Below are 26,105 nucleotides of genomic sequence, written 5' to 3'. Positions count from 1 at the left end.
TTGAGGGTACAGCAGACACTTTAGGAAACAGGCATGAAAATGTGGCTTTTTTCCCCCCCCTCCCCCACAATGGATTTAAAGAACGGACTTACAGGATCTATTTCTCTAACAAACACAGGCCTCTGTTTGACATTAACACACTGGGTAATAACGAACATGACCAACTTAGAGCGTGCGGCTAGCAGAAAACCACCGGGCAAGGAAAGGCTGTCTCCAAACTCCCACCCCACCCCCGACAGGGAAGGAAACTCAGCTGGAAAAGTCAAGGGTTGTCTCTGGACTTCATACAACGGAAAAGCAGAAACTGTCCAGAAAGGGTTTTCTTCACTTAAAAAATGAACAAAGAGCATCCCTAAGGCAGATAGACACGTTCTTTCACTTTCTCACCTTGACCCTGTCCCTTTTTCTGGTTAGACTCAGAGGTTCAGCACCTGCCCAGGTTCTTTCAAGCATGAGTGCCTCAAGGCTGGAATTAAATTCAAGCATCTAACTGCGTGTTGGCGGAAACCAGCACTTCTAATTTAATGACACGTTGTTCATGGTTTAACCAGTCTATTCCATTTTAACATACGATTGAGAGCAAACGTTAACAAAGATCAAATCTTAGAATTTTCATCCTTGGTTCTGAGGAGCTGTGGCTGTGCCATTCTGTTACTTTCTGTAGCATTTGTGTGCTTGATACATTGACATTAAAATGAGTTAGTGGAGTTACCCTCATGCTGTGTGATTTCAAGTGAGATTTCTGGAGAATATAACGCTTAATGGCCGTGAATCAGAAATGATACGAGGAATTTTATGGAGAAACAAAAAAAAATTTTAAGCTTCTTTGTTCACAGGGCATCAACAGAAATGTTCATAACACCTGCAACTGAAATAAGAATTTACTAAAATAATGAATTTACTAGAGACCACAAATCAACTGGATAATGGAAAATTGTAAAGTTATTCCAGATACTCACTCGAGCTAGAAAGCAATGATTTAAAATGATCATTGCAGTCACACGTCAATGCTGTTCAGCAGAAGGGCCTGCAAACACATTTATTACCTGAAAACATCCTTAACCATCCCATCTGCCATCCTACCATGCAGACCCCCTCCTCCGTCCTCACTGTCACGGCCCTAGGTCTCCATCACTCCTGGCTCAGGCACTGCAAGAGCCTCCTCCCTGGCCTCTCTGCCTGTTGGAGTGTGTCTGCAAAGGTTACCCTACCCCACTCATTCAGCGAATCAGTGCAGTGAGCCTAGCCCACGTTTGCTTCTCTCGGCCAAGGCCACAGCAGGCTCACCGCATTCTATCGTGCCTTGTCACATTACTCTAAAAGGACCCGTGCATGCCAGCCTATATAAGCCAATAATCTGGGCTTTTCCTCCGTGAACTCCGATGCTAAAGAGAATGAGAGAGATGGGTAAGGCATCGGCAATTTCTTGCAGGCTACAGAATCAGATTTACCTTTCAAGTTGACTTCTATGATTGTCCTCTGCCCTGGAGTGGTGGAAAGCCCACTCCCTTCCAGAACAGTGAGGGAATGAAAGGAAAAAGAGCAGCCAGTGTGAGACTCTGTGTGAAGACAGAGACCATCACGGAACCGAAGGGGTAAGAGATGGCCAGGTAATGGTCGGGGCCACTCAGCCACAGAGAGGGATCGCTGCCTGGAGGTGTGGAGACCTGTGTCCTAGTAGAATGCGGACAGGGAGTACTGGATCTAAATGATGGGGCTACGGTGGCACCGGGGCCCTCAAGAACTTGGGCTCTGGGCTACATGGCAAGGGGATTTCAACACCTTTGAATGTGTGTGAACCAATAAAAATTCAAAATAATGTCAGGGGCCAATTCAGGGTTGTTGGTTTTTGGTTTTTTTTTTCCCTAATTTTGCCAAGTAAAGACATGAAAAGAAATGGCCATTTACTAAGGCCATCACTTTCACTTCATTATAAAGTAAGAATATGTCATGAAGGACTTATTACATAAAAAAGACAGTTCTTTAAACAGAATAAAGTTAAAAAGAACTCACCATACTGTCCTTATTTACCTTATTTTGCCAGTGGATGAAAGCCTTATGATGGGTGTGTACTAACACTTCTTCACCTGGCGTTGAGTACTAGGGTCTCTAATTCCGTCATCCTCCTTTTTGACTCGGCCTGCCCAGCCGCAGCCCTCTATTCCCAACAAGCACCCTTCACTTTGGGCAGCTGGGGGGCCCGCAAGAATATTTTTATTCCCAATCTCATTTGTTCATGCAAGTATTTAACATTCTTGTTTTCTACTTATTCAAATTCTTCCCACTCGTTCTTCAAAGCACAGCTGATGTCCATACCTATCACAAAACCCGAGGTGACATGTCTACTAGATATAATGGGCACAGAGCTTAGGGTCTACAATACCTTTAGGGGCCAGCAAAAATATTTTTTGTTTAATTTCTTTTAAAATCACAAGAAAACAGTGACTATGATAACAAATATATAATAGTGATTCTAGCCTTGTATTATATTCATCTCTATACCAACAGTCATAAAATATAATATTAAATTTTTCTTTTTAATGGAGGAAGGGGCCCATGAAGTATCTAGAGCCCATGAAAGTCATAGCGCAGCCAGGCAAGTAGCTAACACTGATGACTCCAATGCTCACGGATGTCTTTCTTTTGAGCTTCTAATGCCCTACCAGGAAGTGCCATACAAGCAGGTCTCAGGGAAGCTGTAGCTGCTTCCTGTTTCTATAGTGAGAAGTTCCTTGAGCACACAGACTTGTTGCATCACCCAGCTGGGGCTGGTCTCAGACTGCTAAATTAAATCCTGGTTTCTTCACCTACTAGTTGTGTGACCCTATGTAAGTCTCAACCTCTCTGTGTCTCAGTGTCTTCATTGATAAAATGTCAGAACAAAACACATTATATAAGTCACTTTTACAAATAATTCATTTTGGTAATGTTCCTTTTAAAAGAGTCAGTGTCCTAGGAAATAACTTTTTCTCTTCTGAATGACCTATTGTGTTATATTTACAATGCATAGCTACCCATTCACAGAGGAAGTCAGAAGCTAGATGGAAGTTATTTTCATTTCATTTTCAGTTGCCAGAGAGCATGCAGGCATGTTCTAGAAGGAAATGGGTTGGAAAACCAGCTAGGAGTGGCTAACAAATGGGTCTGCCTTCCAAAATGCTCTAGAGCTCACTGTGACCACTTACCAACAGAAAACAGAATTGTACTTTCTCACTATTCATTGCAGGTCTGCAAAGTAAGTCAGAGGGAACTCTCTTCAGGTCACGTTCTGGATTGTACTAGGACAAGACCACAATGAGCCAGAGACACTTGGCCTTCGTGTCTTCTTATACTAGAAATGGTTTAGGCCTCATTATAGCCATAAAACTCCTTGTCGACATTCTCTTTGCTCATTTGTCTGTACTAGCTAGGTTTGAGAAAGCCTCTGTGACTGGTCTAAGGTTAGTTAAAAGAAGTTCTAAGTTCATTGGTAAAGGCAGACTAAAGAAATACCATTGTTTACGAATAACTTGTATTTGGTGTAGGATAATGTTTTAATCTTGTCAGAATGCTGGAGGTATTCAACTAACTTCTAGATAAAATGAATCATGTCATTTTATTTAAAACCGAGTGGTAAATCATCAGATCTGTGTGGAAGCACAAAAGACCCTGAATTGCCAAAGCTATTCTGAGAAAAAAGAACAAAGCCAGAGGCATCACTCTGCCCGACTTCAAATTATACTACAAAGTGACTGTGATCAAAACGGCAAGGTATCGGCAGAAAAACACATGGACCAGTGGAACAGAATCGAGAGTCCAGAAGTAAACTCATGTTTATATGGGCAAATAATTTTTGACAAAAAATCCAAAAATATACAGTGGAGAAAGGAAAGCCTCTTCAATAAATGGTGCTGGGAAAACTGGAAGGCCACCTGCAAAAGAATGAAACTAGACTGTTGTCTATCACCACACACCAAAATTAACTCAAAATGGATTAAGGACCTGAATACAGGACCTGAAACAATAAAATGCATAGAAGAAAACATAGGAATGAAACTCAAAGACCTCGGACTTAAATAGGATTTTATGAATTTGACCTCAAAGGCAAGGGAAGTAAAAGCAAAAATAAATAAATGGGACTACTTCAAACTAAAAAGCTTCTGCACAGCAAAAGAAACCGTCAACGAGGTAAAGAGACAACCATCTGAATGGGAAAATATATTTGCAAGCAACGCCTCCAATAAGGGCCTAATATCCAAAATATATAAAGAACTCATATGACTCAATAACAAAAAAACAAACGATCCAATCAAAAAATGGGCAGAGGACCCGAAAGGACACTTCTCCCTAGAGGACATACAAATGGCCAACAAATATATGAAAAGATGCTCTTCATTGCTAGCTATTAGGGAAATGCAAATCAAAACCACAATGCGATACCATCTCACACCTGTTAGAATAGCTATAATCAACAAGACACGTAATAACAAATGCTGGAGAGGATGCAGAGAAATAGGAACCCTCATACACTGCTGGTGTGAATGCAAATTGGTACAGCCACTATGAAAAACAGTATGGAGGTTCCTCAAAAAACTAAGAATTGATCTATTATATGATCCAGCAATCTCTCTACTGAGTATTTACTCTAAAGACTTGAAAACTCATATCTGAAAAGATATTTGCACACCAATGTTCATAGCAGCATTATTCACAGTGGCCAGGACATGGAAGCAACCGAAGTGTCCTACGATAGATGATTGGCTAAAGAAGCTGCGGTATATATATACAATGGAATATTACTCAGCCATAAGAAGAGATGAAATACTGCCATTTGTGACAACATGGATGGACCTTGAGTTAATCATGCTAAGTGAAATAAGCCAGACAGAAAAAGGTGAAAATCACATGATATCACTTATATGCGGGATATAAACCTAAAAGCAGCAAATGAACAGGACAAACAAACAAAGACTCATGGACATGGACTATAGACTTGTGGTTACCAGAGGGTGGAAAGGGAAGGGGGAGAGAGATGGAGTAAAAGGAGTCAAATATGTGGTGACAGAAAGAAATCTAACTATGGGAGGTGAACACACAGTGTAAATATATATATGCTTTACTGTTAAAGTGCACAGCTGAAACTTATTGGATTTTGTTAACCAATGTCACCATAAAAAATAATTAAAAAATAAAATAAAAAATAAATAAAACCAAGTGGTTCCCTTGGGCCCAACCCAAGTGGGTCAAGTGTCATAAAATAAAATTTATAAGGCATCTGTAGATTTCAAATAATACAAATTATGCAATCCCTAATACAGTGACCAAAACTTCAGACTGAAATCTTATAGGAGGTAGAGGGTGCCTTGTCCAAGACCAGCGTTTCTCTAAGTGGCCCAGGATAGCAAGTGTGTTTAAAGGCATCTGCTGATTATGGCTGATTAAGAGACATTTTCCAAACAAGTCAGTAGGTCAATGAAAGAGGACCTACTCCTCTCAAAATAAGCTCGTGGAAATAGCCATCTGATTATCTTCATTTGTGCTAAGTGCATTTCCTTGAACTGGATCTCCCATCATTTGAGAATCCGGGCGATCCCTGCCACCACACCAGAGCCCCATCAGAGGCCTTCAGCTGTGCTGGTTATCAGGTGTCAACAGATCCAAAGTAATTTCCAGAAATACTGTTTTATAGTTTCAGTGGTTTCTCAATAAGAAGAGAAACAGTCCGATATAATGAAAAAGTGATATACTCATGAAAAATACAGGGCATGTGTATTTTTAAATGTCCTTTATAAGGATGTCCTCTCTGAATAAAATACTTTCCAGAATAATATGAAGGTTGGAGTTCCTCACTCTAGTTACCTCCAAAGAAAAGCTAAACTGTGAGTTTTGGCCTGTGAGACCGTGCAGGCAGAACCCCACGCCTCCTCACAGAAATCACCATTCTCCTAAGTCCACGCTTCCGTCTGGATCCTTAAAGAATTTGGCTGACCTGCCGGGCTGGACATGAATTCACAAGATTTCAAAAAACTGGATTCAATGTGAATGTGGGTAGAACGACATTTTTCTACATTCTGCAGTGCTGGAAACCAGATTTCTTTCATCCAGCTGAGTCAGGTATAAGAGGATAGCCTTGCTGATGGATGACCTGGACCACAGAGAGAACAGGCCCTACAGCTGCAACCACGTCCAACAACACCCCAGCCACTGTGCCACTGCATGCTGCACAAACAGGGCCACACGGTGGCTCTGCGCAGTCCGCACCGATGGCTCTCAGTGGACGGAGTGTGCATTCACTTGACTAACCCAGTATGTGTTACCCTCAGTGACACACCTGGGGTCAATCTGCAAAGCAGGACACCTGAGTCAAGGCACACACAGTCTTAAGGCTTCAGAAACTGCCCTCTGGAAGGCTGTACTAATTTTAATTTCACCAAAAGTACGTGAGACTTGCTTCTCTACTCTTATAAGCATGAATTATTATATTTTTTCACCTTTGTCAATGTGATAGATGAAAAACTGCCTCTCATTACTTTCTGTACTACATCATTCATATTAATCTTAGTATCTCTTCAGCATGTCTTTAATGGGATGAGGTTTTTTTTTATTCTCACAACACGTCTGTAGGAGAAGGAGGCAGGAGAAAATTGAACTTGTCCTTATTTATTATACTAGCTGATGATTCTTGTTAAAACTCAGGCAGAGGTCACAAACAATGATGTGTTTTTAAATCTATGTTATGCTGGGTATAAAGTCATTTCAACTCACATAAAACTGGAAGCTGGGGATGGCAACGTGGTGGCCTTAGGGATGATGGCAGGGAAAGGAGATGGCTGCTGTCGAAACAGAAACCACGTGCTGTGAGGGCCCTTCATAACATTTTCCAAGTTCTATTTTTCTCTTCCCACTTCTTTCATCCCAGGTTTTCAAAAATTGTGTTTTTGATGGACATTTAATAACACATAAAAATGCTCATGAGAAAAATAAGTTTTGTAAAAATAGTATTAGTAATAGTAATTGTAATTTTGTTTTCAAAAACTGTGTTTTTGATGGACATTTAATAACACACAAAAACGCTCATGAGAAAAATAAGTTTTGTAAAAATAGTAGTAGTAATAGTAATAGTAATTTTGTTTTCAAAAACTGTGTTTTTGATGGACATTTAATAACACACAAAAATGCTCATGAGAAAAATAAGTTTTGTAAAAATAGTATTAGTAATAGTAATAGTAATTTTGTTAAAGGTATATGTATGTATACAGATACAAGTAACCAGCAGAAAATGCAACAAAATGTTAATGGTGTGTTTTGCTAGATGATTTAAATTTTCTTCTTTATATTTTTCTGTATTTTCCAAAATTTCTACTGTAAATACATATTGCTTTAATAATTAGGAAAAAACAATACTTATTATAAATAATAATTGGATATCTAATCTCTCTGCATCTGGGAAACTCCAGTCCCTACATCTTCACAGCCCAACTCAAAGGCTTATTATCAAAAGAACAAAAAAAGAGATTACAAGTACATTTCAGATTGGGTGCCAACTCCCTTCAACTGGTGGTGGCAGCCTGGAGCATTATTTTCTGGATCTGGAGGCTGAGTCCTCACTCGCCAAGAGACGGAGCTGGGATCACTGGGCAATGTCTAGCACGGACAAGGGCCATGAGAGGGCTGCATGAGCGTCAGGTTATTGACCACTCTCGAAACAGACTCTCCACACTAGATGGGGCCATGGTGGTCCTCTGGTAGAAATCCCGTATTCACTTACGGTGAAACTGAGGTCCAGAGATTTGCAGCAACTTACTCAAGGTCCTAAAGCAGAGCCAAGCCTAGAAGCTGATTAAGGAGACCTGGACTTTGGTCTCCACTCTGCCTTCGGTGGACTGTTCACGCTCACGTGTGTGTCTCCCCCAGGGATGTGGCAGGAGTTCATCCATCCTGGCCTCCGGGAACTCAATTCCCTCTGTCAGATCTTCATCTCACCTGTCCAAAACACCTGGTCTCCCTGACTCTGTTTCTTAGATGGTGGCTGTCTCCTCAATACAAGCCTTCCATACAAAGAAAATGGACTAAAACAAATTCTAAGGCAGGGATGGAGTGACTCTTTTGCCCATTAGGTGGCAGTATCAACAAGGAATTGACTATCTGAAGTGTCCTTAACCTAAACCGGCAACAAGAAAAGCCCTTTATGGCATATTTTGAAAACACAGTTGTATAGAAGCAATTAAAATTTACAAAGTAGATAAACAAAAGATGAAAAGGAGCTATACCAAAACATTAAAAGCTGTTTACAATCAAGAGTGGTATATTTAGTCATTTCTTTTTTTATTATTGTCTTCTGTATCTTCTGCAGTGAACATAAAATTTTCATAAATAAGTTATCAAACTAGTGATAGATTATTGCTGTTTAATGTATGTAGAGCTTGAGTATTGAAAAGACAGTCACAAAAGCACATAGAAATGTGATCATCTATATTTCTGTTTCGTATGCTATATAATCATGCAAATATAAAAGTATAAAAAAGAAATTTTAAATGATACAATCTTATAGTGCTTCGGCAGTGTGAATGTATTTAAAACTCTTATTAGCCTTATTAAAAAATTAAAAATTACAGATTTAGTTACATTGGAGACATACACTGAATTACTAGCACATGCAACCATTTCAACATATATATTTTCATTATATTCACTTCTTTGTGAGAAGAGATACATGGATACATAGGGTTTATGCTGCTCCCTCTCAGAATAATTTAAAATCGAACACTTACGGCATTAGTTTCTTTAACATACATGTTAAAACTTTCTAACTCTAACTTATTTACAAACAAATGTATTGATACTCTGGAGTGTATTTATGTATGAATGTACGAAACACCTTTAGTAGGTGTTTCTTACTATGAATAATCAATTACAAATGTCAAGTTGTTTTTTTGGTCAAATTCTTCATTTTAACTCTCTTCTTTAAGATATTTCCTTAACATTCTTTAAATGTAATCTTAATTTTGAGCCAAGTGTCATAGAAAATGAGGCTCTTTGCGGAGAATCCGTCTAAAGTCCTTACCTGGCATCCCAGGATCGATTTGACTCTTTGGTCCCCAAAAGGCAGAGTGATTCCTCTTCTCCGTGTTTGATAACACAGGTGGCCAGTTTCGGGCAGTGGCTTCCTGAGACTTGTCCAACAAAGAGCCCTCCCCTGCACCTTTGCTCAGTCTTGTGGTTCCCGGCTGGGCGGCTGCTGTGTGAGTCACCATCTCCTGGCTAAGGCTCACTGAAGTATGAAAAGCTGCTGTTGGTTGTTAGCTTCTTTTCAGAACTTTAACTAAAACCACTATTATTGCAGTAAATTTGAAATTATGAATATTTGGGAATTATAACCTAAGAAATGTCAGAGCACTATAAAAACACTTCTCTCTCGTTTTTAAATGGTTAATCTCTCTTCTCCCAATAATCAACTTTCTAAATGTCATATAAATTGACAGAGGTAAAACCTAAACCCAAGGTAGTGAAATTCTTCATCCTTCCTCAAACCAATACCTCATTAAACTTTCTGCAGCTTTTCTTCTTTCCTGTGGTACATGTTAATGTTTATGACATTATAAGACTGCTTTATGGATCTGACTGAGCTACAGCCTAGCATGTCATAAATTTTCTTAAAAAATTGTCGAAAGAAAATGTTAACTCACTTCGGTTTTTTAAAAAGCACATGCTCTAGAGTATTTTTAGGATGGGGAAGCATCTTTTGGAAAATTAAGAATAATTTCCTAAAAATGTAAGCAATATAGAATATTTGACTTTTGCAACTAGCATTAGAGACTCATAATAAATGCTCTTTAAGGCATAGCTTGTTCACATAAAGTTATACCTGAAACCAGGCAGAAAAAAAGCAATATTGAGTTTGCATTTTATTATGAGAATATACACCTCCCTCCTACCCCAAAGGGCCAGGCAGCCAACTCACGATTTTGACAGAAAGCTTCATCGGACCCATCAGGACACTGCTCCACTCCATTGCAAGCCAGTGTGATGTCAATGCAACAGCCATTGTCACAAAAGAAGTGGTAGCGTGAGCACACGTTCGAGCATCCTGTTTGTGAACAAGACTCAAGTCACAGGAATGCAGGAAATTTAAGACTTTCACCATGTCAAGACTGAGACTAAATATATGATGAAATGCATGTGGGTAAAGGGATGCTGATAAGGAGGAAACACCTAACAGTCTGAGCTGGAGCAATATAGGTCCTGGAAAAGTTAGGGGTTCTCTTCTTGACCGCCCCTGACTTAATTCTCGAGACTCACCATGAGCCGTTCTCCGAGCTACATTGCCTAAGAGGTGGGAGGAGAAAGCAGCAGCTCTGGTTTGCACCATCCACACCTGAGTTTCCTCCCCCAGGTCTCACTCTGCATTAGTTCCTTCATCCCATCATCCCTTTGGTGGGCCACCTAACACCATTATACGCCCTGCATGGCACTCGGGTGGCTGATCGTGTTGTATCAGAGACACCACTTTATACATGCTGCGTCTTGCATTCTTGTTTCCTAAGTAATCATTTTTACTGAGGTTAACTCTCTACTATTGAACCTATTTGTTGTGATTAGAGAAAAATTCTGAGATGGGCTAAATAAAATCACAGCAGGTCTGAGAATCGGGGAGAGAGACAGGAGAGGTTAAGATTGCTTACATCCTGAAGAACGCTGAAATTTTGAATCGAATTCCAGGTGGCTATTTCAGCTTTTATCTAGATAAAACAGCCGAAGGTCACATGCCACCATACCTTGCTTACACATAAACTTTCCAGGGTGTTGCCCACTGCCAATCCGCAGAACTGTCTCTGCTTCACTTTCTCATGCCCTCCTTATCTATAGCCTATGCACAGCCTTTCAAAACATTTAGATCTTTTTTCCCCAAAACCCATTGTATTAAAATCCCATTAGCTCCAGGATGGCGAACATGTCTGTCTTCTCCATCTAGCCCTGCGGCTGGTGGGTCGGACATCAGACCCAGGACCTGGTCCTTTCTGGCTAGCACATAGCTCAATAAACCCCTTGTTTCAGAAAACCGAATCCTTTTGATTATCGAAATCAAAGGATTCTTCATATCCTTGGTGCTGTGAAGAATAAACAGAATCTTCAGATACTAGCTGGTTGAATTAATTGTCTTCAAATAATAAAACTGTCTCCCTTTGGGAGCCCTTAGGAGTTGTTAATCCTCATCATATAATACAGGAGCTACATGTGTTTTCTTGAAACACACTTTCCCATTCCAAATTAAGCCAATTTTACTAGACTGAGCTGCATACCAGCTGTGTGACTTTTCTGACAATGGCGATACGAGTAAAAGATGGCAGGCTAGAACTAGGTTGTAAAGAGCTCCATAATTTTCCAGGGACAGGATGGACTAGATCTCTCGGGACATGGGACAGTGGTAAATGATGATACACCACTGAGGCAAATGGCTGAGCAGCGTATACATGGCCATGTGAAATTCTGGATACATACTCCATTGGGAAGCAGTTCAAAGGCTGGGAAAGGAGTCCATCTAAGAGCAAAGCAACCTGAAGATATCTTAATCCAGGAGGAAGAGGATGAAGTAAGGAAATGGTGGTTAAAGCTCCCGAGAAAGAAGCAGGAGCAACTAAGAACTTGGGCCTAGAAAGAAGAACCTGCTTCCAGCCCAGGGAGAGTTAGGAGGAAAAGCACAGAGTCTCTGTGAACATCAAGCAGGACACACCTACTGCTCACATTTCTTAAGTTCCTGATGTGAAAATCCTGAATATCTCAACGCTTTACTTATTCCTTGGTAGTTTTGCAAATAGAGCCATATTTATAATTTATCACCTACTTCCAGATTACTGGTCTCCAAACTTTTTTGACCATGCATCCTGATCAATAATATATTGGTGAACACGCATCTCCAATCTATAAATAATATGCATGTACTAATGTATTAACATAGTGCACATGTTATAAAGTATCCTGAAAACTTAAAGAAGATTAAAAAGTCAGAAGACTAATTTCCGGTGTCTTGTCTTCCATCCTGAAAACATCCGACTACGTGTGGGGGATCCTATTTGGAGACCATTGATCTAGATCATATTGGAAGTGTCTGTCGGCTTGATGTTCGAGTATATTCTTTCCCCCGAAGCTTGAAAACATGCAGCCTCTGTATCTAAAACTGCACCAAGTTATTATCACAAAAGTGGGGTTATGTGCTTGTCTGTTTACCCCAGAAAGTGCCACCTTTGGTAACCATTACAGCTGGGTCATTAACTACAAGATCGATATTTATAATAGAGGGGAGAGAAACACCTCTTGATCCCTGCCTGTGGTTTTCAGTGTCTCTAGGTGGTGACTTATTAACTTTAACTCATAGTATGTTATTCCAATCTAACCAATGAGTGACTCCAGACAGCAGTGAGTACTATAGCCACTCTTTTTTATTTTTCCATAAAGTTACATTAGACCTATACCCAAGTGGCCTTTCGGTAATCAAAAAAATTCACTTAACTGTCTGCCACTTCAAATACATTTTATTACCATCTTAAAGAAAGGCCAGAAATACACAACTGGACATTTTGGAGCCCTGGAAAATTGGCCTGATTACATAAACCAGGACAAACACGGGGCCGGTGAGCTGCTAGTTATCTGCTTATGTCAGCACAGGCCCTTTCTCCCACCCAGGCACCTCGGCCGTAAAAAGTGATCCTTTTCTAATTTCTGTAGGGGATGACAGGGTATCTCTGCCTTCTCATGAGCACTTTCCTCCCAGAATCAGCACTTGACTCGGTCCCTGCCCAAGCCAGCACTTGATCCCAGGAGAATAACCTTCTGGCTCTGGCAGTCCTATGCTGGGGAGTGACTGGCTGGAGCCAATGCCATGTGTCCAATGGCCTTGGTGCATAGCCAGCACATGAAGGCCCTCAAAAGTAACTGTCGGGCTCTCATGCACCTGCAGTAAATCAACAGGGCCTGCTCAAATCAAGGCTGGGCTGTATGGGTCCATTTACACCATCACTGACTCACAGTGGTGATGTGGGCAGGAGTTTGGTGACTGGGCAGGAGTTTGGTGACTGGCTTACCACAGGAAGTCACTCCTTTCCTCACAGCAGGCCTAATCTCTGCTAGACAGTGAGTCGACCAATCAGCCTTCAAAAGCTGCTTACGCTAATTAGCTGTGGAAGGCAATATTTCAAGGCTGCCAAGTCCTTAATATTCTAAAAACTCCTTCCTTCATTTCTAATATGCTTACTGACCTACATCTTTGACGGAAGACAAGATCAGCAATAGTACAAGTAAACCAGTCACATTCCAGTTTTTATGTCCTTATTCTTCCAACTGCTGGCTTAATTACCATCCAAGTACTGAGTAATGGAGGATGTCAGAGGCATGCTGCAAGTTTACTAGAGCCATGGCTAGTGACAGAGAAGGTCCACTCTGCGCCCAGTGCCGAGCACGGCTTCTGCATGCTGTAGACACTAAGGGCATATCCGCTGACGGAACGACAGGACCCTCGAATATACAGTACGTCAGTACCTCACCACAAGTTTACTGTGGGAGATTTCACTCTGCAAAACCCCTATACCTTAGTGCCACTGAGTTCCATGTGTGTTTGTTTTTTTTTTTTAATTTGATGAGCTAATTTAGAAATGCAGATGTTTGGGAAAGAAAGACACATAGATCAATGTGATAAATGAATTTAAAATGTGCAACAGAATGTGAGCTCCATGAGAGATCTGTAAAGCTACATTATAAATGGATCTGTGCATCTGTGTAAAGTACCCAGAAAACTTTTAAACAGTCCTTTTAAATTGACACATGCAGTTTGCATATTTTTATTTGTCTTAAATGTACTCCTCGCTGCACTCCTTGAACATACATATCAAATAGGCCACCCACCTTTAAACGAGATCCTCTCCTGGCAAAGTTATCTTTCATGAAATCGTGTCTAGGAGAGATGGAGCATCTACAGGTTCCCATAGCCCTCGGTCTGCTCTCATGCCCCGGACTGCTGCCCGCCTCAGTTCAGCAGTGTCACTCAGCCCCAAGTACAACAGAGCCTATTTTTGTTATCATTCGACAACCACCAAAAAGAAAATGGGAAGAGCCCATGGAATGCGCAGTTAGAACATCACAGGCCAATCCAGTACCACCCTTCTGCAAATGGTCTGGTTTCTGTCGGCCACCATGAATGCGAGGGAAGGACTTGCTTCTCACCTCCCGTGGAGAAGGCCATGGGCAGCACTGTCACCGAAACGTTGTCGGAGCTTCTCTGCCCGGCAGTGTCCATCACAGTGAGCTGAACGGTGTATGTTCCTTCCCGTAAGTGGGACAGCTTCAGGGTTCCTGACTGGGGCACCTGACACCCAAATGGAGACATCGTATTCAGTTAGGATACGAGGCACAGAATCCAACATCATCCTGAACCTGGAACCAGTGTCGTCCTCGTGGCAGGCCCAGCACCTGCCTCTCCACTCCTGGTCCAAGGCTGCAGAATGCTCCATCGTACACGACTATGACAGGTTGAATTCACTATTTCTACTTTTATCTGGGATGACAATGTCCTTGACTGACAATCCTTCCCTTGTCCTCAGCAGCCGCTATTCCAAACTTGTACCTCCTCCCAGCTCCACACACAACATCGAGTCCTTCCTTCTCAACAGGTGCCCTCATCTACTTCAAGAAGAAAACTGGGACCATAATTATAGTCATAATTATGGTTCCACCATTCCCCTCATCCTGGGAATGCACCTGTATCTATACCATCGCCACTTCCTCTCCTCCAGTCACTACATCAGCTGTCCCTCTTGCACTCCAGGCCAACCTCTCCATCTAGTCCTCGACCCCTTTCCCTCTGTGATTCGTAGGCTCAAGTTTCTCTTGCCCTAAAACAAACAAACAAAACAACGAATAAGAAACGTCCTAAACCTTCCCTAGTCTCAGTCTTATTTCCCTTCCATTTTAATTGTTTTTTTTTTTTTGAGGTTATATATTTATTAAACAAAATGATTATGTGCCAGGCGTTGTGATACACAACGGGGGACAGTGGTGACCCAGTCGCACAACTGTTCCTTGCTGATCACCTCTTGGGCTCATTCCCTAAACCCAGGACTCCACCTTGGTCCTCTACCCGCTTCATGGCACTTTGTTGGACAAGCTTCCTGATCATGGAGAGAGCAAGAGCTTCTGAGGCCCAGTTCTGCGGTGCGATTTTGGGAGTCATTTTCAGATGTTCAATCTAAAGACCATTTTTTTCTGCCCTCTCAATGATACTATTAGTTGTTTAATATCTTACTTTTTTTCTTTTTTTTTAAAAAAAAGACCTCTTTCTGCTTAAAGGAATTAGTCTGGATTATTATTCTCTACAAACGAATTCTGAGCATTATACATTTTATTACACTAATACATTAATGGACTTGCAAGTACAGAGAGTCTGCCCTATTATAACTCACCTGCTGGTTTTTATTGAAATTCTAGAATTTGGACTCCTGCACATCACCTTGGCTTAGAGAATTTGTCAGTACTACATACACACACGATCAGAATGCTTTACAACCATTTAGCAGCAATAGAATGAGGTACAGTGGCTGAGAAACTTTAGGCTGCTCCATAATCACTCAGAGCTCCCGTTAGGGCACAGATTTCCAGGCCCCAGCCTGAGACCTGAGTCAGTGGGTCTGGAGAGAGGGATCTGGGAATCTACAATAACAAGCCCATCTAGGTGATCCACTGATCACACTGGAAGAAATGCAGCAAAGTAGTAATTTAACTTGTCAGTTGAAGGGAGATCCAATAAGGTGTGTTCCACAGATCAAAGGAGAATGTGAAGAACAGACAGATATAAGCAGTCATGAATGCTAAAATGAAGTTGCTAACAGATGGGAAACTGAAACAAGCCGGCTATTAGTACCTATTAGCTACTGAAGTGAGTGTATTAATAGATTAACACCTATAGTGCTAAAATGTCATGTTTGAAATCCACTTTTCTATAGGAAATTAACTGCACCTCTATATGAAAAAAATTATTTGCATTTCTATAGGCAAGAACTATTTGCATCACTATTCATTTTCTATAATTTATAAATGCTAAACTTAAACGACCTGTTCTACAACCCCCGGCATTCCACTGAAAGGTACTCAGTAATCTCTTGCCATTTCAGTCTTCACAGCTTTTTATGCCAATCTTAATCCACAAAATGGGGCTGCACTTTCTTATAAAGTTGTTCTGAAAATTACAGATATGTCTAAATTACCTGAGAACCAATCAATGACCTCTTTATAATGATCAAGTCATGGTAGGATGAGTTTGCTTTGGGGGGCATTCATGAATGTACAGCATTAATAAGATAGTCACAGTTTGGTAGAAAATGTCTCTCCCATCGCAAACTCTGTCATTTAAATGATGGTTTTATAACTTTATGTTTACCTGCCATCACTGTTACACTCTTGGCTGGGGAATTGGTCCAGATTCTCCTCTTGATGGCACAGCAGTCAGCCATAAAAAGCCCATAAGAAATGTCTAATTTTGTTGCTCCTTTATAAATAGCCTCAACGAATTAAATATCGAATCATCAGTATTATTTTTATTTAACTCTCATATATGCAATTCATTATTTACAGAATAAAGCTTTTAGTAGCATATCTGGAAAGCCAGAGGCAGGTTTGTAGCTGCTCCTAGAAGTGCCAGTTAATAGTCAGTGTCCTTCTCTGGGGAGCTCTCCAAGCAGATGATCAAGGACTTGTCCATGCACCTTTCCTGATCAACCTTAGTTCTCAAAGATTTCAATAAAGATATATTAGTTTTGCAGCTGATACAATGCATAGAAGGATAATAAATATGATGGACGACACTCAAAGTTCAAAATTATTTCTGTTGTAACCAAAAGCTGAGATGTAAAAAGGATAAATATCAGGGTCTGCACTCAGGTTCAATAGAGCAAATACACAACCAGAACGGGGAGGCCCTCGGGATGGCAGTTTATGTAGAAAGGTGAAGCAGGTTTTAGGTAATCCTGCTAACGGAAAACTCAGCATGAATCTATCGTGTGATGCGGCTACTAAGATAGTTTATGTTAATTAACCTTATAACTTTAGGTCTATCTTCCATCACCGTTATTAATAGAAGTAGAGACAATGAATCAATTACAGGAGGTGATATCTGTATATCTGTATATTACAGGAGGAAGATACACAATCTTCAGTCGACATGTGGGGTTCAATTAGGGGTTTCAGATTTTAAGGGCATGGATGAATCTGAGAAAATCCAGAAGAGGCTGCATGGTGGATGGTCTGAAAATCAATTCATGTGAAGAACATCTGAAAGAAGTGGGAGTACTGAGTTCCGAGAAGAGCGTTCCAAGTGGTGACATTCATGTGTTTCAAAGATTTAAGGGACACAGAATAAAAAAAGATGTATTCAGTGTTTTTCCAGAGAACACCCAGCACCAAGGCACAGAAGGAACAGGGAGGCCTATCTTGTTTGCTTAATAATTACAGCTGATTACAGATGTCCCGGGGCGTGACGTGCAATAGTGAGCTTTCATCTCTGGAAATATCTAAGCAGAGTGGGAGACCCTTGGAAGAAAGGTGATACGGGGCTCTCGGATAGATGGGAAGCTGGGTAAGATGCTGAACAAGGGTCCAACCACTGCTAAGACTATAAAATCATTGAGTAAATCAGTGTGTTTCAATCAGCCTCGAGGGACTAGGTGATTATTGTTTTTGTTTTGTTTCAACAGAATATAAATCGGTGCTTCCCCACAGAAAGAAGACCACAAGAAGACACAGGAAGGAAAATACAGCCCACGACAAGCCACGGAGAGAGGCCTCAGAAGAAACCAACACTGCTGGAACCTTGACCCTGGACTTCTACTACCCTCCAGAACTGTGAGAAAATAAAATTCTGTGGTTTAAGCCACCCGGTCTGTAGTTCTTTGAAGTGGTTTGGCTGACATTTACCTAGCCAGAAAATACTAACTAGAAAGGGTCCTGGCTGGCGTAATAAAAAGCCGCTTGCCTCATGATTCAAGACTTTCTGTGTGCCGGCAGCTGCTGCTAAGTTGCTCCTTCTCATCTGCAGAGACGCCCGCTGGGCCCGGAGACGCCAGCTGGGCCCAGAGACGCCAGCTGGGCCCAGAGACGCCTGATGAAAACCAGTGCTGAGCCGGGGACTGGGGGCCCCTCGTGCTACCCCTCCCGCACTTGTTCAGCGATCTCAAGCAGGCCTAACTGCTCGGTAAGACGGTTGCTTTCTGGGTCACGTGAAGAATAGGTTGGTTCTGTTGTTGTTTTCCTTGTTACACTCTTGTAATTTTCAAACTTTCTATCTGGATCTTGGACTAAGAAAAGAAATAAAAATGTTTAAAAGTAATCTGAGCCTTTTTCCTTGAAGCATTTTTGTATTTTGGAGAAGTCAACAAAAAAGCAAGAACGAGAGTAAGCTTTAACGTAAATATCAGGATCACCGTTTACTCAGTAGAAAACCAAATTTATAGAATAAACCGTTTTTGGGTTTTTTTTTGACAATCACTTTTATACTTCCTCCGTTTCATACCTCTTCTGCTATCTCACAGACATTTTGGGAACATAAGTGGAAGGAGATTACTAAAGACCACGTCAGTGAAACCTTAGTTTCTGTTAAAACGGCAACATGAATTACCTTCATGTCCACTGATGGGTCCCCCCGCAGCAGCACCCACTCATACTGGACGATGGCATGGTCATCTGTGCTTTCACGGCCATCCAAAGTCACCGCGTCGGTGGGCAGGCGCAAAACCACATCCTGCCCGGCCTTGCTAACTGGAGGCTCATCCTTTTCTGTGAGAGAAAATAATTCACAGGAGAGATGATTCCCTATTTTTTTTCCTAGTTAATTAAGAGAGGTATCTTGTTTGCTAGCATAGATGTAGTCTAGCAAAGAACTGCTAAGGATAGATACAGCAACTGAAAGTTATCTTATTTTCATTGTATTCTCTTTACATAATAAAGAAAATAGTCATAAATTATGAATATAGACTTTAGCTGTAATGCGTGCTAACGCGGAAATGTGGCGTGTCAGCTGGCAACGGTGCTGAGGATAAAGTCGTGGGTCTGTGAGAGCGAACGAGGCCCTCCAGCGTATAAATCCGGAGTAGCTTTACTCTCCAGAGTGAATTTTTCACTTAATTTATAAACGGCTTATTAAATTAATTTATCAAAAAGTCTTGAAGTAAACCTTAAAAAATCCACCTCTGATATAGATTTTTTTTTCCTTATTCTCAAGTTTTTAAAATAGTGACAGAAAGTGTTCCATGAATGGGAAATAAATTAAATTTGGAAAGTTAAGGCAAGTTCTTGGACTCATACAAAATAAAGCCCACATAGAAATTCCCTGTAATCTAATTTTTCATCTAGGAAAATAGAAGAGTCACAGCTTCTAATAATTTTTGTAATAGAAGCTAGCACACTGAGTTTCTGAGGTGTCCTATGATAACAAAACAAATGTGTCTACCTTTGATCTGAAATGGTACATAATTTAAGGCTAATTTTGTTCATTTAAATATTAATACTTAACTAACAGCTACTTCAGTGAGTCTGATGGGAGAAGCTGCATTTCTAAGAGCAGAGTTGTGAATATCTTAATTGCTTTAAGCTTCTTACTAAACTTACTCAAATACACATCTATTTATCGATGTAACTGGAAAACCAAACTACAGGATGTCATGCATCCTTTTTGGCATCCACTCTGGTCCAAATGTGCTCTCCTGAACTTGTCCCTCCTTAACTCACTCTGAATGATGTTGCTGAGGCACTGCCTCTTCCACAGCTGAAGCTGTCTCCTAAGCTGACTTCTGAGGGCACCAGGTGTCCCAGTGCCTGAGGTTTGGGGCTAGCTGTGGTCCTATTAGCTTCTCATGAGGCAGCAAAGGGTCGTCACTCTTGATACACTGCAGCTAGAATGACTCTTCTGGAATGCTAATCTGACTGGGTCATGGCCCTGCTTAAGAAAAATGCTTCAACAAGCGACTATTATCTTTGGGGTGTTCAGACTCCTACCTGCTGAGCCCTATCTTCTAACCTAGTGATCCTCTCTAGACCCAGAAACAGCGGATTTATGAGGGGCTTGCGGCTCTTCAGAGTTGTGACTTTTCTGAATGAGAATGGCACTGCCAGCCTCAATCAGAGGTAACTTTTTTAATTGCCAAAAGGCACATACATCTACTGAGAACATGATGAGTCCCACTTCTACAGTCATTTAAAACAAGGAGGACGCATAACTCAGATTTAAATGAGCCACTTAAGCAACCCTTGCCTAAGACACTTATTTAGCTTTTTCCACCTCTGAGCAAACATCCAGTGCCTGACGTTTTTATTCTGCTTCCCCAAATAAAGAGATGTGACAACTGCATGACTAATAGGATCTTTTCAAGAGAATTATGAAGAATTTTCCTTTAGTTTTGGAAGGTTCACTGTTTTCCACACAACCATTTAGCACTTTATAATTTTATAAAGCACCATCTAATTCAGTAGTAACACATTATAGTTAGCAGCTATTTGCATTAAAATTTATTTTAAAATACTATTTTTAAGTAGGCAAACTGAAATATAACTATATGCCATCAACGGCAATGGATGCTAATATTATATTATTTCTAATATTATATTATTTCTAACTCTCAAAGATCTGACCCCAAAGATTTCAGATGGAAGATTCAGGTAAGCACTGAAATATCCCACATATTATAAAACTAATTAATCTTGCCCTCTTGGAAGAAAAAAAAAAACATTTACTTTTCTTTAGGTGAGCTTTAAGGTCTGATTTAGGAACACCTGATATCCTGACCACTGCTGTATTTGAAATAACAGAGATATATTTCCCTCTCAAGACCAGGCAAATTACACAGTGTATTTTAAAATAAGCCAGTTTACCCACCCAGAAATTACACAGTATATTTTAAAATAAGCCAGTTTACCCACCCAGAAACAGGCCTTAAAATCAATGAATGATACCAAGAAGGAGTATGCTATACTTAGAAATATTTGACCTGCCGATGAAGAACAAGATAAATGTAATTTTGAATTCTCATCATAAAAATGTAATAAACCAATGCTAAATACTGTGTGACACTGATTTCTTGTGAAAACAAAACATACTTGGTAAGATCTACAGAGGTTGAGGCCCATATCAATTTGGGTGGAACATATCGAGGTGGCATTTTATACAGTAAATAATACTGTTGACGAATCTGATTTACAAAACGCTGCTGTGAACAGCCTTAATGACAAGGAAGTGGTTCTGGAACCTGGATCTGTACTGTGTGGGTACAATGACATAGCTAAGGTTGAGAAATCAGCATTGGCAGGAACTCCCATGAGGCTCTCACACCCAGCAAGGCCTCCTGACGTCAGGATTTAGAACTGGGGCCAGACTAATGGGAGAGGCTAAGATATTATGGGTCATAATCCATCATGTCTTTTTGTTGTTGTTGTTGGTTTTTTGTGGAGTTATTTTTCATTGTGTGTGTGTTTTTTTTTTTTCCCTCTCCATTGCAATTTTATTTGAATGTAGTATTTGGGATAGTTGTCCTTAAGGGCTGTTATTTCCCAAATTCATTCTGTGTTTTTAAAAATTTCAACTCTGTAGGAAAGAATGATCTGCAACCTCAGTATGATTATCATTTTGGGGGTGTACTGTTCTAGTCTTTCTCCATATGAGCTGATGATAATAATAACAGCTGCCATTTACTGGGTGATTTCTTTGTATCAGGCACCATGCTAACTGCTTTTGAGGCATAACTTCTGCCAACTGTCACAAGTCTCTGAGGTAGGTACTGTACCACCATCTGCATCACACACATGAGGAAACCAGGCTCAGACAGGCTAACTTAGTTGCGTAAGATCACAGAAGTGCTAACTTTGTCAGTTCAGATGTCAGCCCAGATCTTTCTCACTAAAAGGCTCTGTCTTTCCCACTATACTTGGACACCCACAAAATGCATTCCAGTTATAGCAAATTTACCTCCTGAATTTAATCTATGAACTTATTAATAGGTTCTATTTATTGATATTTATTCATCTATCCTAACAGTGCCCATAATACTACCTAAAATTCACAAATGCCATTTTAATTTCCTAACCTCCATCATTGGACATTTACTTTACCAATTTTTGTGCTGTTATAAGTAATGCCTTTTTTGCTCATACGTTTTCTTTAGCATAGATCATTTCTCCCAAAAAAATATTCCAGAAGAATGAACACTTTCATGGCCTCTGCTACATATTTCCTGACCGATTTCCAAGAGCGATATCAATGTACACTTTAGTGACCATACAAGATTATGCTAAGTTCTCCACATGCATGCCAATATAAAGAGTAAACTTATTTTTGCCAATTTAATAGCATAAGCTGACGCTATTTGCATTTACTTCTAAGATTGAACATTTTCCCATGTTTATCAATTCTACATCCTCTTCTGCAAACTGTTTGTTCATATCCTTTGCCCATTTGTTTTTTTCTTACCGATTCATGTAAGCTCTTCCTATTAATATATTGATACCTTTATCTCATATGTTCCCAGACTCTTGTTTGCAATTCCTTTTGTTTCTTGACAAAATTTCTTTATAAAGAAGTTTTGAAAATATGCATATAATCCATCCTTTCTCTTTGTGATCTCTTTAATTGATTAGAAAGTTATCTTTCCTACAGGTAAGTAATAGTAAGTTTATTTTCTTCAAGTGTTCCTATGTATGGAGGAATCTACAACTTAATTTTTTCTAAAATAATTCTTTAACCCACCTGGAATTTACTGGTGTGTGCCCAGAGTAACAGGTCTAAATATATTTTTCCCAACATCTCAAACAGTTATCTCAATATTATGCATTAAATATAATTTTTTGCCACTCTTTTGTGCTGTTTGTTTACAACACAAAAGGGAGAGGTTGAAAACGTGAGAAAGTTCCTTGGAGGAGACTGTTCAGGCACCTGTGGAGGGATTAGCCTTGAACAGGAAGGTCAAGTCCCTCCTTAGGGTTTAGAGAGATGAGGGAGGGGCTGACCGGGCAGCTTGTAGGTGTGGAAATGCTGCCCAACAGCTTTGATTCTCCCTGACAGGAAGGGGGCCTGACTTCCAAAGGACACAGGGTCTTCCTAGAGGTCCTGCTTTTCAAGCTGAATATCCAGTGGAAACGGCATAAAAGTTCTGGTCTGCAAGCCCTTGGATTTTATACTTTCCCATCCAAGTGCTAACCAGGCCCGACTGTGCTTGGCTTCAGGTGAGATCGGGCACATTCTGGGTGGTATGAACATAGACTGGGGATCATATTCTCTAGCTCCAGCTTCCACCTCTCCACTCCCTCCCTCCTGCTGCTCTTCACTTTTTTTGTGGGGTCACCCAGTCCCCAACCCCTCCCTCCAAGCAGCTGCATGACACAACCAGGGTCCTATAACATGTTACATGTGTGCCACCTTTTAATTCACAGCATGTCCACCTTTGACCTGCATGATCGCCTGGGCTGGAAGGCAAGGCAAGCACTCAAGTCCCAAGACATTGGCAGGAACTCCCATGTGGCTCTCACACCCAGCTGTCAGGACTGTAAGCCTCCTATTCTGCTCTTGACACACTATTGTGGGCTGACTTAGTCACTTCAACACATCTCTCTCCAGCATCCTCCTAACCACACGCAATAGCCACCTAATCAGTCTGCTTCTCTGCTTCCAGACTGCCTGGTGCTGCTGGAGAATGGATCTGACCTGCTCCATGACACAGCTTCATAGCTCCCAGGCTGTGAGACACTCAGGCAAGTGACCCTCTCGCCAAGCCTTCCAGTACACTGGTTTATAAGAGAACGTAGATCTTTGGGTGTTGGGAAGACGAAGAAAATTCATGCATCTAAAGAGTTTATAATAGCAAACTTAATAAATGTCGGCAGTAAAAAGGGCTGATGGGTTCCCCTGTAAATTTGTGCTATCCTATCCCATCTGGCCCCTCACCAATCACAATATTTCTACTCTAACAAATTCCCTGTAAGAGCTTTTCTAGGCCATTTTTGTGGCCCTTTAGCTTCCAACTCCACATGCTCACAAGAATTAGGGGAAAAAAAAAATTCAAGAAGGAAAAACTTAGTAGTCTCAGAACCAGAAAGAACTTCAACAGGTTAAGCATCTGAGCAGGGAAAACAGGGTGTTTGTATAGGGTAACCTTTGCCCTACCTCCTAGCTGCAGAGGGGAGTGAGGGCGTCTCCACATTTCCATGTTGCTGGGGACCTGAAGAAGTGTGAGCATGGCAGTGTTTTTCCAGAATGAGGACCGACCCCACAGGTCACCTATTTTCACCTCTGAACATCTACGAAACTGAATTCCTAGACAAACTCCCCCTAGGGAAGGACAAAGAAATAGAAGGAAAAATGACAAAAAACCAAAAAACCAAAAAAAACCAAACTTCTATTAGTAAACTAAACTTAAAAAAAAAAAAAAAACAAAAAACCATGGGCACGCTCTTTATTTTCCTTTTGGTTTCTCCTGACTTTCAGGAAAGTTCCCTTTGGCAATGTCAGTTTCTTCCAGATGTGCACTGAGAACAAGGGAGAGAGATTTTATTTTTATTTTATTTTTTGCTGTTGGGACTTTTGGATCTGTCTGTGCTGGGACAGAGAGGAAGAATGCATGCGTCACAGCCATGGAGCAGGCTCAGGGATGCTGGGGTGGGGGCTCCAAGTCAAAGTGCCTCCTGCTCTCACTTAAGGAAGAAAACTTTGGGGTCCTTCCTAGTGTCTGCCTCCAAGCTGAGGCAGTCACTGGGTGACCTTTGATGTCTGCTCCCCTGACAAGGGTTCTGAGCCTCCTCTTGGATGGAGCTGGGTAGGGAGACAGGGCACCTTGCACACAGATTTCCAGACCCTTCTCATTGGAGGTGATGGAGGCTCCAGATTCCCACACTGGCCGAGGCTACCCGCCTACTCTTGCTCTGACATCAATCTTGTGTTCTTGTAAGTCAAGCAATAGAGTGAGCTCAAACACGTTGAGCTGACCACAAGTGGGCCCAATCAAGGTTTTCTTCCTTCAGAAACCCTAATGTCCAATTGCTACATTTTTTGTGTGTGCCTCCTCTTATGTGTCTTGATTTTCATTCTGAAGTTCCTTTTCACTTTATGAAAGCGAAAAAGCAGTTCACGAAAATCGGTTAGACCCACTTCAAAAATGCCTGACACATGCTTTCCCATTTTTGTCTGATGAAATCAACCGCAGCGGGAAGGGAAAGCCAAGCTGAACACCGGAGTGTTATGAGTAATCTGGGGTCTAATTAGGTTTTGCTCTTGCAATTACTTGACACAAACCATGCCTTACAAAAACATGGGACTAAGACGAACCTTTTTATTTTGGTTTTGAGTTTTTCTCCTTTAAATAGAATTTCCGTGGATTTCCTCAGATTGGCCTCTATCCCCAAGCCTAGAAAATCCGTAGAAGCAGCTCACCATGCCTGTTTCCGCCCCACGAACTGGGATTTTTCAGAAACCATCCCTAAAACAGAGAAATCGGAGCCCTCTTCTGAAGGGACGCAACTAAGATAACTTGGAACAAAGGTGTTTCATTTCTGACTTGGCTGAGGAGGGCCCAGCCGTCCTGCCCAGGCAAGGTCTTGCAGATGAAGCCACCCAACAGCAGCAAGGACAGCAGGACCCCAGCGGTGTGTCCCAGCCCCCTTCAGTGGCACGCTTACCCAGCCGTGGCGAGGCCCAGGCGGTGGACGGGAAGCCGGCTTCCAGGCCTTGCTGCCCGCCCTCCCGGGCGCGGCTGAGGCTGTAGCTACTGTAGCCGCGGCGCATCGCGAACTTGCAGACGCTGCGGCCGCGCGCGGTGCAGTTGAAGAGGTAGCAGCCGAGCGCGGTGTCCGTGGTCGCGGGCCGCCGGGGCAGCTCCACCACAGCCACGGAGCAGCGCGGCTCGGCGCAGCAGGCCGCCACGCACTCCCGCGAGTCCCGCACGGCCGTCGGCGCCCTCAGGAAGCCGGCGCCGGCCGCGATGGAGTCCTTGATGCGGATGACGGCGTCCGGCATGGCGCTGTAGTCGCCGCCGCCCGGGCCGGGACAGCCCTGCTGAGGGCCGCCGCTAGCGCGCAGCTCCAGCGGCAGCTCCTCCTGCGGCCGCTCCTGC

The 26,105-nt window shown here is 41.6% G+C and overlaps 1 protein-coding gene across 1 annotated transcript in view; it reads right to left on the bottom strand.

Moving 5' to 3' along the window:
• LRP11 (LDL receptor related protein 11) overlaps positions 1-26,105 on the bottom strand; it is a 35,096-nt gene that overhangs the window by 8,133 nt on the left and 858 nt on the right. The window contains exons 2-7 of the mRNA XM_025049249.1: positions 25,672-26,101; positions 24,164-24,328; positions 18,635-18,792; positions 14,194-14,335; positions 9,941-10,066; positions 9,044-9,250 (exon numbers count right to left, since the gene is read on the bottom strand). Coding sequence (XP_024905017.1) covers positions 9,044-9,250; positions 9,941-10,066; positions 14,194-14,335; positions 18,635-18,792; positions 24,164-24,328; positions 25,672-26,101 — 1,228 coding nt within the window. The remainder of the gene's footprint in view (positions 1-9,043; positions 9,251-9,940; positions 10,067-14,193; positions 14,336-18,634; positions 18,793-24,163; positions 24,329-25,671; positions 26,102-26,105) is intronic.

The sequence above is a fragment of the Pteropus alecto genome, unplaced genomic scaffold (genome assembly GCF_000325575.1).
Source record: "Pteropus alecto unplaced genomic scaffold, ASM32557v1 scaffold185, whole genome shotgun sequence".
Taxonomy (NCBI): Eukaryota; Metazoa; Chordata; class Mammalia; order Chiroptera; family Pteropodidae; genus Pteropus; species Pteropus alecto.
Note: the sequence above shows the minus strand (reverse complement) of the source record. Positions and strands in the feature narration are given on the sequence as shown.